This window comes from Anomaloglossus baeobatrachus, chromosome 1 (genome assembly GCF_048569485.1).
Source record: "Anomaloglossus baeobatrachus isolate aAnoBae1 chromosome 1, aAnoBae1.hap1, whole genome shotgun sequence".
NCBI lineage: Eukaryota > Metazoa > Chordata > Amphibia > Anura > Aromobatidae > Anomaloglossus > Anomaloglossus baeobatrachus.
In genome coordinates, this window is record NC_134353.1 from 749,251,857 (window position 1) to 749,265,922 (window position 14,066).

Here is a 14,066-nt window from a genome sequence, read left to right on the forward strand (position 1 = left end):
GTGCTGCTAATGTTTGCGCATGCGCTGTCGTTATTGACTTATCTCCAAGAGCATCCAAGGAGGAGACAGATGTGAATCCCTCAGTGCGCGCGTCACCATGGAGACCGGGCATGTTCCTAGAAGGCTGGGAGCTGGGAAAGGAGTCTAGAGAAGATGGAGGGACCCACAGCCTGCAAGACCCCTAACGGTGAGGGCAAGGAGTCACCCGAGCAGGACACTGGAAGGTCAGTGAGTATACAGTCTGTACTTATACGGTATATTATATTGTTATACTGTATGATATATACTATATAGTTATACTGGATATAATTATATTGTTATTTTATATGTTATATATTATATTCTTATACTATATATTATATTATATTCTTATACTGTATATTATATACTATGCATTGCTATACTATATTCTTATATATTATATTATTATACTACCCGTGTTTCCCCGAAAATAAAACGGTCTTATATTATTTTTTTCTCCGAAAGATGCTGTATGGCAGGGGTGGGGACCTTGTTACTGCCGGGGGCCATTTGTGAATTTCTACCAAACTTTGGGGGCCGCACAAAATGATCAATGTGAAAACTACCCTACTATATTTGATCCAGCAATGAACTCACCCCTATTGTGGTGGCAGGAGCTGCTTCTCTTTGGTGCGGCGGTTAATTTCTGTGATATTGATCATGTAACTTTGCTTCTCACAACTGCTTTTCCAGGTTTGTCTCTGTCTGGAGCAAAGGCAACTCTTTGTGATAATAAGATTGGTAAATCATATATATCACATAACAGATGATGGGACTGCAGTATATACATCACAAAGGAGATGCTGGGACTTTTGATATATATGTATATGTCCCAGTGTCTCCTGTGATGTATATGCCCCCAGCCCCTCATGTGATGTATATATCACAGGAGGGGCTGGGGCATACACATCACTGGAGACGCTGAGGGCATACACATCAGACGAGACGCTGGGGGCATACACATCACTGGAGACGCTGAGGGCATATACATCACACGAGACGCTGGGGGCATACACATCACAGGAGATGCTGAGAGCATACACATCACAGGAGATGCTGAGGGCATACACATCACAGGAGATGCTGAGGGCATACACATCACAGGAGATGCTGAGGGCATACACATCACAGGAGATGCTGAGAGCATACACATCACAGGAGACGCTGATGGCATACACATTAGAGGAGACGCTGGGGGCATACACATCACAGGAGACGCTGGGGGCATACACATCACAGGAGATGCTGAGGGCATACACATCACAGGAGACGCTGATGGCATACACATTAGAGGAGACGCTGGGGGCATACACATCACAGGAGACGCTGGGGGCATACACATCACAGGAGATGCTAGGGGCATACACATCACAGGAGATGCTGGGGGGCATACACATCACAGGAGGGGCTGGGGCATATACTATACATCACTGGAGGGGTTGGGGCACAGACATCACCAGAAGGCATGTATACGGCTGAGAGGCACAGACAGCACTTGGGGGGGCACAAATATCACTGGGTAGCAGGCATCACTATGGGGGCACTGACAGCACTGAGAGAGCATAGACATCACTGGTCGGCACGGACAGCACTGGAGGAGCACAGGCATCATTAGGCGGCACAGAAATCACTGCGGGGCATGAACAGCACTGGGGGGGCAAGAATATCATGAGGGGAGCACGGACAGCACTAGGGGGGCACAGGGGAAAACGGATAACACTTGTGGAGCACACACATCACTAGAGGAGCACAGACATCACTAGGAGGAAACTGGGGAGCATGGACAGCACTTCCGGAGCACAGACATCCCTAGGAGGGCACAGACAGCACAGGGGAACATGGACATCACTGGGGGGGCACAGGACTGGGGGTAGAGCACAGCACTGGAGAGTAGCACACAGCACTAGAGGGGGCACACAGCAATATGGGTAGCACACAGCTCAGTGGGACACACACACAGCACTAGGTGAGGGGGCACACAGCACTATGGGTGGCACAGAGCACAAGAGGGCACGCACACAGCACTGGGGGAGAGGGCACACAGCACCATAAGTGGCACAGGGGGGCACACACACAGCACTGGGGGAGGGGGCACAACGTACTGTGGGTGGCACACAGCACAGGGGGCACACAGCACTGGAGGGCAGACACACAGCGTCAGAGGCCGTGAAGCTCCTGCTGCTCGTCTTCTGTGTTCTGTGGAACTGGAGCATAGAGCGCTAACTCCGCCCACAAAGTAAGTCCTGAGCACACTGGCATTTGTACGCTCGTAACTCACGCGAGCTTCACCGATACGGCCTGCTGCTCTCAGGACAGGAGCGTCTCAGCTGCATAGAAATACATGCAACTGACCCGCTCCTGTCAGGAAAGTGTGCGACCATGCCGGGTGATGCAATGCGAGTCACTCACAAGTGACTCCGGAATGCGCGTCCTCGCAGGACGGGAATTTAAAGCGCCGGCAAGACGCGGTAGCTGGCCCAAGCACTGCGGCCCCTGGATTCTGTCCAGGGGCCGCAGAAAACTTCATTGTGGGCCGCATACAACCCGCGACCCGGAGGTTCCCCACCCCTGCTCTAGGGCTTATTTTCAGGGGATGTCTTAAATTTTTCCATGAACAACAATCCACATTCACTCTTGAACAAAAAAAATCCATATTTTTTTAAAACTAATCATGTCATCACATTCTGGAACATCAACATTATGTGTTACTCCTATTACTGGTTCAAATGCACATTTCTTTGTCGCTCCATTGGGAGACCCAGACAATTGGGAGACCCAGACAATTGGGGTGTATAGCTTCTGCCTCCGGAGGCCACACAAAGTATTACACTTAAAAGTGTAAAGCCCCTCCCCTTCTGCCTATACACCCCCCCGTGCATCACGGGCTCCTCAGTTTTTATGCTTTGTGCGAAGGAGGCACACATGCACGCATAGCTCCACAATTTAGTCAGCAGCAGCTGCTGACTATATCGGATGGAAGAAAAGAGGGCCCATAACAGGGCCCCCAGCATGCTCCCTTCTCACCCCACTCTGGTCGGCGGTGCTGTTAAGGTTGAGGTACCCATTGCGGGTACATAGGCAGGAGCCACATGCTGTTTTCCTTCCCCATCCCTTAAGGGCTCTGGGTGAAGTGGGATCCTAATCGGTCTCCAGGCACTGGGACCTTGCTCCCTCCGCAGCCCCTGGGGAATCTGCTGGACAGGAGCCGGGTATCGTCAGGGACAAGGCCCTGCTACTGTGAGGTACTCTGTGTCCCCTTGGGGACGGCGCATGGAGCGCCTGTGTTATACACGCTGCAGCACTGCTGGGTGTGTTGGTGCGCCGGGACTACCGCGCTGGCCGCGCTTGTTTGCCGGCCACGCTTATAACTTTAGTCCCCGGCTTCTGCGGCCTAGTACCACATACTCCCGCCCCCCGGCCTGCCAGTCAGGGGAAGTGCGGGACGCTGCACTGGACGTCAGCGCTGAGGGCTGGAGCATACTTTGTATCCTCCTCCCCCCTCACTGAGCACAGTGGGGCACCAGATTCCCGCACTTTCTAGGGCACGCCCACGGCCTCCTCCTCCTCACAGAACGCTGGCAGCCATTCCTGTCAGCACTTCTGAAGCTGGAGAGGAGAGACAACACGGCTCTGGGAGGCCCAGGCAGGGAATCTGGTGGTCACACAACCGCTTTGGGCGGTCGGTAAGCCGCACCTGTTACTAGGTGCTGGCCCCCCTGGGTGCCGAAGTGTATATATATATATGCTTATATGCTATACATATACTCTGTACGGTCGCACTGTTGGTTTTTGGCTATATACCCTCCCGGATTGTACTCTGAGGAGACAACAGCATGTCGTCCGCAAAAAGCAAGGGTGCCAAAGCACAGGCTTACTTTGCAACCTGTACCTCATGTGCGGCTATGCTACCGGCAGGTTCCACCTACCCTCATTGTGTACAATGCTCGGCCCCTGCGGCACTTGCTCAGCCGGAGCCTCTGCCACTGGTGGACCAGGTGGAACCACCTGCTACCACTGTCCAGGTGACAGGGACGGAGTTTGCAGTATTCGCTGACAAACTTTCTGAGTCTATGGATAAATGGTCTGCTAAGATACTGGAAGCCTTGCAGTCCAGACCGGTAACACAGGCCCCGGGCACTGTGGAATCATTGACCCCAGGCCCCCCTCGGTTGGAGCAGCAAAGTGCTCCTGGGGTGACTCATAGGTCCCAAGGTGAGGTCTCTGACACGGACCGCAGTCCCAGACCGCCTAAGCGGGCTCGCTGGGAGCTTCCCTCGACCTCATCACACTGCTCAGGGTCTCAGCAGGAGGACTCTCTAGAGGATGAAGCGGAGGTGGCAGATCAGGATTCTGATCCTGAGGTCGCTCTCAACCTAGATACACCTGAAGGAGACGCCATAGTGAATGACCTTATAGCGTCCATCAATCAGGTGTTGGATCTTTCTCCCCCAGCTCCTCCAATTGAGGAGTCAGCTTCTCAGCAGGAGAAATTCCGTTTTAGGTTTCCCAAACGTACAATGAGTACGTTTCTGGATCACTCCGACTTCAGAGAGGCAGTACAGAAACACCGAGCTTGTCCAGATAAGCGCTTTTCTAAGCGCCTTAAGGACACACGTTATCCCTTCCCCCCTGACGTTGTCAAGGGTTGGGCTCAGTGTCCCAAGGTGGATCCTCCAGTCTCCAGACTGGCGGCCAGATCCATAGTTGCAGTGGAAGATGGGGCTTCACTCAAAGATGCCACTGACAGACAGATGGAACTCTGGCTGAAATCCATCTATGAAGCTATCGGCGCGTCCTTTGCTCCGGCATTCGCAGCCGTATGGGCACTCCAAGCTATCTCAGCTTGTCACTCGCAGATTAATGCAGTCACACGTGCCTCTGCCCCGCAAGTGGTGTCCTTAACCTCTCAGGCGTCGGCATTTGCGTCCTACGCCATTAATGCTGTCCTGGACTCTGCGAGCCGTACGGCGGTAGCATCCGCCAATTCGGTGGCAGTCCGCAGGGCCTTGTGGCTACGTGAATGGAAGGCAGACTCTGCTTCCAAAAAGTTCTTAACCGGTTTGCCACTTTCTGGCGACCGCCTGTTTGGTGAGCGATTGGATGAAATCATTAAACAATCCAAGGGAAAGGACGCATCCTTACCCCAGTCCAAACCAAACAGACCTCAACAACGGAAGGTACAATCGAGGTTTCGGTCCTTTCGACCCGCGGGCAGGTCTCAATTCTCCTCGTCCAACAGGCCACAGAAGGGTCAGAGGGACTCCGATTCATGGCGGTCTAAGTCACGTCCTAAAAAGACCGCCGGAGGAACCGCTCCCAAAGCGGCCTCCTCATGACTTTCGGCCTCTTCAAACCGCATCCTCGGTCGGTGGCAGGCTTTCCCGCTTTTGCGACGCCTGGCTGCCACAGGTACAAGACCGTTGGGTGAGAGACATTCTGTCTCACGGTTACAGGATAGAGTTCAGCTCTCGTCCTTCGACTCGTTTCTTCAGAACATCTCCGCCCCCGAGCGAGCCGATGCTCTTCTTCAGGCGGTGAGCACTCTGAAGACAGAAGGAGTGGTGATCCCTGTTCCTCTTCAGCAACAGGGTCACGGTTTTTACTCCAACTTGTTTGTGGTGCCAAAAAAGGACGGATCTTTCCGTCCTGTTCTGGACCTAAAACTGCTCAACAAACACGTAAAAACCAGGCGGTTCCGGATGGAATCGCTCCGCTCCGTCATCGCCTCAATGTCCCAAGGAGATTTCCTAGCATCAATCGACATCAAAGATGCTTATCTCCACGTACCGATTGGACCAGAGCATCAGCGCTTCCTGCGTTTCGCCATAGGGGACGAACACCTTCAGTTCGTGGCACTGCCTTTCGGCCTGGCGACAGCCCCACGGGTTTTCACCAAGGTCATGGCAACAGTGGTAGCAGTCCTACACTCTCAGGGACACTCGGTGATCCCTTACTTAGACGATCTGCTTGTCAAGGCACCCTCTCGAGTGGCATGCCAACACAGCCTGGACATTGCTCTGGAGACTATCCAGAGATTCGGGGGGATCATCAATTTCCCAAAGTCAAATCTGACACCGGCCCAATCACTGACATATCTTGGCATGGAGTTTCAAGTCCTCCCTTCAGATCAATGTTCTGGAGATAAGGGCAGTGTATCTTGCCCTAAAGGCGTTCCAGCCGTGGCTGGAAGGCAAGCAGATCCGAATTCAGTCGGACAACTCCACCGCGGTGGCATACATCAACCACCAAGGCGGAACACGCAGTCGGTAAGCCTTCCAGGAAGTCCGGCGGATTCTACTGTGGGTGGAAGCCACAGCCTCCACCATATCCGCAGTTCACATCCCGGGCGTAGAAAACTGGGAAGTAGACTTTCTCAGTCGCCAGGGCATGGACGCAGGGGAATGGTCCCTTCACCCGGACGTGTTTCAAGAGATCTGTTGCCGCTGGGGGATGCCGGACGTCGACCTAATGGCGTCACGGCACAACAACAAGGTCCCGGCATTCATGGCACGGTCTCAAGATCACAGAGCTCTGGCGGCGGACGCATTAGTTCAGTATTGGTCGCAGTTTCAACTGCCTTATGTGTTTCCTCCTCTGGCACTGCTGCCCAGAGTGTTACGCAAGATCAGGTCTGACTGCCGCCGTGCCATCCTCGTCGCTCCAGACTGGCCGAGGAGGTCGTGGTACCCGGATCTGTGGCATCTCATGGTGGGCCAACCGTGGGCACTACCAGACCGACCAGACTTGCTGTCTCAAGGGCCGTTTTTCCATCTGAATTCTGTGGCCCTCAACCTGACTGTGTGGCCATTGAGTCCTGGATCCTAGCGTCTTCAGGGTTATCTCAAGAGGTCATTGCCACTATGAGACAGGCCAGGAAACCAACGTCCGCCAAGATCTACCACAGGACGTGGAGGATATTCGTATCCTGGTGCTCTGATCAGGGTTTTACTCCCTGGCCATTTGCCTTGCCCACTTTTCTTTCCTTCCTTCAATCCGGATTGGAAAAGGGTTTGTCGCTCGGCTCCCTTAAGGGACAAGTCTCAGCGCTCTCTGTGTTTTTTCAGAAGCGCCTAGCCAGACTTCCACAGGTACGCACGTTCCTGCAGGGGGTTTGTCACATAGTCCCTCTTTACAAGCGTCCGTTAGAACCCTGGGATCTGAACAGGGTGCTGATGGCTCTTCAGAAACCACCGTTTGAGCCAATGAAGGATATTTCTCTTTCACGCCTTTCGCAGAAAGTGGTCTTCCTAGTAGCAGTCACATCACTTCGGAGAGTGTCTGAGCTAGCAGCGCTGTCATGCAAAGCCCCTTTCCTGGTGTTTCACCAGGACAAGGTGGTTCTGCGGCCGGTTCCGGAATTTCTCCCGAAGGTGGTATCCCCCTTTCATCTCAATCAGGATATCTCTTTACCTTCTTTTTGTCCTCATCCAGTTCACCAATGTGAAAAGGATTTGCACTTGTTAGATCTGGTGAGAGCACTCAGACTCTACATTTCTCGTACGGCGCCCCTGCGCCGCTCGGATGCACTCTTTGTCCTTGTCGCTGGCCAGCGTAAAGGGTCACAGGCTTCCAAGTCAACCCTGGCTCGGTGGATCAAGGAACCAATTCTCGAAGCCTACCGTTCTTCTGGGCTTCCGATTCCCTCAGGGCTGAAGGCCCTTTCTACCAGAGCCGTGGGTGCGTCCTGGGCTTTGCGGCACCAGGCTATGGCTCAGCAGGTGTGTCAGGCGGCTACCTGGTCGAGCCTGCACACTTTCACGAAACAGTATCAGGTGCATACCTATGCTTCGGCAGATGCCAGCCTAGGTAGGCGAGTCCTGCAGGCGGCGGTTGCCCACCTGTAGGAAGGGGCCGTTTTTACGGCTCTATTACGAGGTATTATTTTACCCACCCAGGGACTGCTTTTGGACGTCCCAATTGTCTGGGTCTCCCAATGGAGCGACAAAGAAGAAGGGAATTTTGTTTACTTACCGTAAATTCCTTTTCTTCTAGCTCCAATTGGGAGACCCAGCACCCGCCCCTGTTCCCTTCGGGCTGTTGTTCTTTGTGTACACATGTTGTTCATGTTGAATGGTTTTCAGTTCTCCGAACTTCCTTCGGATTGAATTTACTTTAGACCAATTTATAAGTTTCCTCCTTCCTGCTTTTGCACCAAAACTGAGGAGCCCGTGATGCACGGGGGGGTGTATAGGCAGAAGGGGAGGGGTTTTACACTTTTAAGTGTAATACTTTGTGTGACCTCCGGAGGCAGAAGCTATACACCCCAATTGTCTGGGTCTCCCAATTGTCTGGGTCTCCCAATTGGAGCTAGAAGAAAAGGAATTTACGGTAAGTAAACAAAATTCCCTCCTTTCTTATTTGATCTGCTATTCTCATGGTGGAGAACCAGTGCTATAGTGGTGGGTACATACCAAAGGCTTAAATTAAAGCGCACCAATCACCAGGATTTTCCTATATAAACTAAAGCCAGTGCTGTACTAGCACTATCAGGCTGATTCTCTACTAGTGTTGAGCGGAACCGGATCTGAAAAATCCGGATCCGCACGGTTCGAGGTTCCGATCCGAGTCCAACCAGTACCCAGGATCCGTGGTGCACGGTCCGGATCCTTTTTTTTTTTCTCTCTCTCTCTTTCTCTTTCTTTCTTTCTCTCTCTCTCTCTATTTCTCTCTCTTTCTCTCTCTTTCTCTTTTCCCGGATCCGACTCCCCATTGAGTTACATAGCCGCGGATTCAGGATCGGATCCGGACTTTGCCGTCAACCCGATCCGGATCCGTCGGACCCGGATTATAGCCGATCCGCTCAACTCTATTCTCTACATACCTGTAATTGTCAGCTAGTATGTATAGTTTTTGAAACACAAGAAAGTAAAGTTTGTAAAATGTACAGCTTTTTTATTGACAGCATCTGCTGAGCAGTTAATAGCTGGGGTGGGTTTTGATAGTGATTCCCACCCCCCTGCCTGTTGCTCCTCCCCCTATCTTTTATTTATGCTAATTCTATTATAGAAGCGTTTTACTAATGGTTGTGGCTATATCAAAGTGGCTAGAAGGACCTTGCTGATGTCATACACATGTGCCGAGAAGGGGCGGGGCCTCAGCCAACATAGCTGATACCAGGAGGCAACATTATTTTTCTGTTGGCTGAGGCCCCGCCCCCTTCTAGTCACATGGCTATAATGTCAGCAAGGTTTTTTTAGCCACTTTAATATAGCCTCAACCATTAGTAAAACACTTCTATAATGGAATTAGCATACATAAAAAGATAGGGGGAGGAATAACAAGAAGGGGGGTGGGAATCACTATCAAATTCCACTCCAGCTATTAGCTGATCGGCAAGCTGCTATCAAATAAAAAGCTGCTCATTTCACAAATTTTCCTTGTTTGTGTTTCAAAAACTATACATCCTAGCTGACAACTAAAGGTCTGTATAGAATCAGCCTGATAGTGCCAGTATAGCACTGGCTTTAAGTTATATAGGAAAATTCTGATGATTGGTGCGCTTTAAGTGCTTAAATGTATTATTCCTGTGTATTGCTAAGTTTACCCTGAAAGAAAGCAAACACCCCCTAAAAGAATCACACTTAAAAGACCCCAAACAATTAGAGTTGGCAAGTGAATGGGCTCTCACATATAGATCTCTGTCACTATCAGGTCCTACAGTCATTTGCTCCCCCTGGTGACTGGAAGCAGTATCAGTCATGTGGAGTGATTCTGGTGTGAGGGTAGGTCTGGGCTATAGGCCATTTGTTCAGATGTAATAAGATGATCTGTGTATGTAAATAATCAAAGTATAGATGTCGTTGCATAATTATCTGTGTGTCTATATGACAATCGTATAGAAGCTTCATAATATGATTCTAAAGCTGGGTTCACACATAGCGACAGCGACAACAACATCGCTGTTACGTCACCATTTTCTGTGACGTAACAGCGACCTTGTAAGTCGCTGTTATGATCGCTGCTTAGCTGTCAAACACAGCGACGCAGCAGCGATCATAACGTCGCTACATGTGCAGAGAGCAGGGAGCTGTGCACACTGCTTAGCGCTGGCTCCTTGCTCTCCTAGCTACAGTACACATCGGGTTAATTAACCCGATGTGTACTGCAGCTACATGTCACAGTGCAGAGAGCAGGGAGCCGCGCACACTGCATAGCGCTGGGTCCTTGCTCTCCTAGCTACAGTACACATAGGGTTAATTACCCGATGCGTACTGCAGCTACATGTGCACAGAGCAGGAGCCGGCACTGGCAGCAAGAGCGGCGGAGGCTGGTAACGAAGGTAAATATCGGGTAAACAGGGAAAGATCTTCCCTTGGTTACCCAATGTTTACAGTGGTTACAGCTTTCCGCAGCTGCCAGACGCCGTCTCCTGCTTCCTGCTCGCTTGATTTTGTCGCTCTCTCGCTGTCACACACAGCGATGTGTGCTTCACAGCGGGAGAGCGACGACGAAAAAATGAAGCAGGACATTCAGCAACGAGCAACGACCTCACAGCAGGGGCCAGCTTGTTGCTGGATGTCACACACAGCGACAGCGACGGGACGTCGCTGCAACGTCACAGAAAATGGTGACGTAGCAGCGACGTCGTTGTCGTCGTCGCTGTGTGTGACACCACCTTAAGATGTGTATTCGTCAAAGTGTTACCAAAGATAAGGTCGCCAAAAGGAACAATGAACAAAGAGGTATTCATAACATACTAAGAGAATTTATAATCAGTTGGTTCACACCATGTGGGTTGAGGGATGTGGGATGTGGCATGTTGACTCCTTGTTCTTGCTCCAAGGTCGAAGTTGAATATTATATTGTATAATTACAAGATTTTTTAATACACGGGTCAGAAGCTGGCTTATGCTCAAGCAGTGAACACGTTTCATTGTCTGATTCATTTATACCTGCGCAGATCGATTTGAAATCCGTCTCTGTGACCCTGAAAAACCCCATTTGCGGTTTTCCCTAAATTCTCAACCTTGATACTGGTACCCAATCTGTTTGTGAAAGCTTCAGTGCAATGCAGCTGGAACAGCAAGGGGCCAGACAGCATAGATCTCTGTGTAAGAGCCCATCCACCATCAGCACTTGCCAAATCGATTTGTTTGGGGTCTGGTGAGTGTGATTATTATTTTATTTTTGGGGGGGGGGTGGTCTGCTTTCTTTTGGGAGTGTCTACTTTATTTTGGGAGTGTCTACTTTATTTTGGGGATGTCGTCTAGTCCTTTGAAGAGTCCTGCTGTATTTTACTTTTTTAGCTACTTGAACACGTCTTTATAGAACCACAACTAGGGCTTATTTTTGGAATAGGGCTTATATTTTCAGCATACTCAAAAAGCCTTCTGTGGCTTATTTTCAGGGTAGATCTTATTTTCGGGGAAACGGTATATATTCGTATATATTAAATTGTTATACTATATATTATACTATACATATATTACATACATTATACATTAATATACATTCAAATGAAAAGAGTCCAGCTTCACAGGCGGAAATATAAATTTCCTTTTTTTTTATTTTTATTTTTGGCACAAATCATAACAGCACATAGCAGTCAAGATGGTAACATAACTGTACTATACTATACTACAACTACATCGTTGTTTTTTTTCCTAGGACCGTGGATTTCAGTCACAAGGATCCTGAAGGCGAGTGTGAGATCAGATTTCTATCTATTAATTAGTTATTTGTTTCAAACAGGAGCCAGTGCGGGTGTCACTGATTTTGCTGTTGGAAGCTGCGGCTGGCCAGATGTCTTTCTCTAAGAGGTCATCCCTGTAATACATGGATGGATCAAGTCCACTAAAGCTTAGGTTACTCTTAAAGCGAACCTGTCAGCAACATTTTCGTTTGATGATCAGAGGCAGTGCAGTGTAGGACGGTGTGCAACAATTGCGTCAAAATGTGTATATTTATCCATACACAAATTTTCCTGCAGGTACAATAGGGCGTATCTGTACACTTGCAGTCAATAGCTCTTCTTCACTTCTCCCGTCCCAGTAGCGCTTTCCTCTGCTTGAGTGACAGTGTAGACCCAGACCATAGCTGTAAGGCTGTGTGCGCACATTGCTTTTTTTAGACGCTGCGTTTTTGTGTGTTTTTTTTGCCGCTAAAAACACACAAAAACGTACCCACGGCAAAAACGCAGCAGTAAAAATGTGCGTTTTTGGCTGCGTTTTTGATCTCTGCGTTTTCCTGCGTTTTTCCAATGCATTGCAGAAAAGAATTGACATGACCATTTTTTTTTTCAGCTCAAAAACGCAGATAAAAAAAAGCACTGTGCGGACAGCAAAAATGAAAAGTCATAGGCTTTGCTGGGGAAGCAGAGTCATACAGTTTGGAGCCCAAAAACAGAAAAACGCACCCGAAAAATGCGCAAAAAACGCACTGTGCCTCAGATATCATCCTCCGACTGTCCGAAATTGTCTGGGACATGCTCAGTACATAACGTTAGACACCTTAAGTATTTGGTGAGTGTTTTTCCTCAGTATTTGTAGCCAAAGCCAGGAGTGGGTGATAAATACAGAAGTGGTGCCCGTGTTTTTATTATACTTCTCATCTGATTATTGCACTCCTGGTTTTGGCTACAAATATTGAGTTAAAAAACTCACCGCATGCCAGGCACGTTGCTAGTGTCCTAAAAGATCAGGGGCCTAAGCCCTAAAGTACATATATACAACCTCCCCACTACTTAAAAGAAGATCTATGCATATATAATTACCGTTGCCAACACTAAAGGCCCCGTTACACGCTACGATTTATCTGACGATATGTCGTCGGGGTCACGGTTTTCGTGACGCACATCCATCGTCGTTAGTGACGTCGTTGCGTGTGATACCTAACGAACAACATCGTTAGTGCGTCCGTCATCAGTGACGCGGACGTGTCGTTATGAGCAGTGCTCCACGCCTCCTCCGCTCTGATTGGTGTAACGCCAGGGTGTATGCTATGGACAATTATACGCCTGTCATTGCCGGAATCGTTGGGAGGAATGCTGTGTGATGGTCTCCACACGACCGCCTTTGTCAAACAATATATCGCTGAACGATGTTGCGTCGTTTGTGAGATGGGTATGTGTGACCGCTACTAAACGACCTATGAGCGATCTCGGCAAATCGTAGCAACGATCTGCGCGTGTCACATCGCTAACGTTATCATTGTGTGTAAAGCGGCCTTTAAACACACTATACAAATCAAATATTACCAAAATTACTACTATACAAGGGTAAAATAATACCAATACACAATGTCCACTACCATTACACTAGATAGTGAATACGTAATATTATAATATGACCATTACCTCTACAAAACAACGCACATTATACAAAGGCCAATAATACCACCATACACCTACACTACATAATGACTGAAATGTATTCATCTGTTACTAAACATAGATAAAGTGCTATTAAAAAGACTGATATTACCGCCATATGGTGACCGTATAGTGGTAGATATTAGTCCTGCCAACCATATTCCAGAGATTACTGCACAGGTATATACAGTAAAGTATCTTACAGTGGATGTTCTTTCTGATGGAATCCTTCACTTTCTCATCTTTTTCATCTGGTCGGACATGACACCCTCTTCCAGCCAGGACTCATCTGCAGAGACTACAGAGACACCTGACTGCTCACATATCCATCACCGTTCTCATTGATTCCACACCTGCACACACTCACCACCCTGCCCGCTCTTCTGGCGAGAAACAGTCACACTAATACTTCAAAAATGATGTCATTGCTATAATTACTGCTCTAGCAATTAATGCTACACAACCGTGCACCAGGGGGCCTCTAAACGTAATCCTGTCCGATAGAAAGTAGTACAGCCACCATTGTGCTACCTAGCAAGTAATAATGCCCAATATGCTCATTTGAAAGTTGTAATAACCAAAATGCCTCTTCAGGCACAAAAAACTGTTGAGTATCCCCTTTAAGTAACAGTGCCTCCCCAAAAATGTAATAATTCCCCTGGAAATCCCCAAACAAAACTAATAACGCACCCATGTAAAAGAAATAATGAGTTTAGTGTCTCCAACCCCCTATATC

The 14,066-nt window shown here is 49.0% G+C and overlaps 1 protein-coding gene across 1 annotated transcript in view; it reads left to right on the top strand.

The window, feature by feature from the left end:
* Positions 1-4: 4 nt before the first annotated feature.
* FAM216A (family with sequence similarity 216 member A) overlaps positions 5-14,066 on the top strand; it is a 68,482-nt gene continuing 54,420 nt past the window's right edge. Inside the window, exons 1-2 of the mRNA XM_075323634.1 lie at positions 5-224; positions 11,629-11,660. Of these exons, the coding sequence (XP_075179749.1) occupies positions 154-224; positions 11,629-11,660 (103 nt within the window). The 5' untranslated portion in view covers positions 5-153. The remainder of the gene's footprint in view (positions 225-11,628; positions 11,661-14,066) is intronic.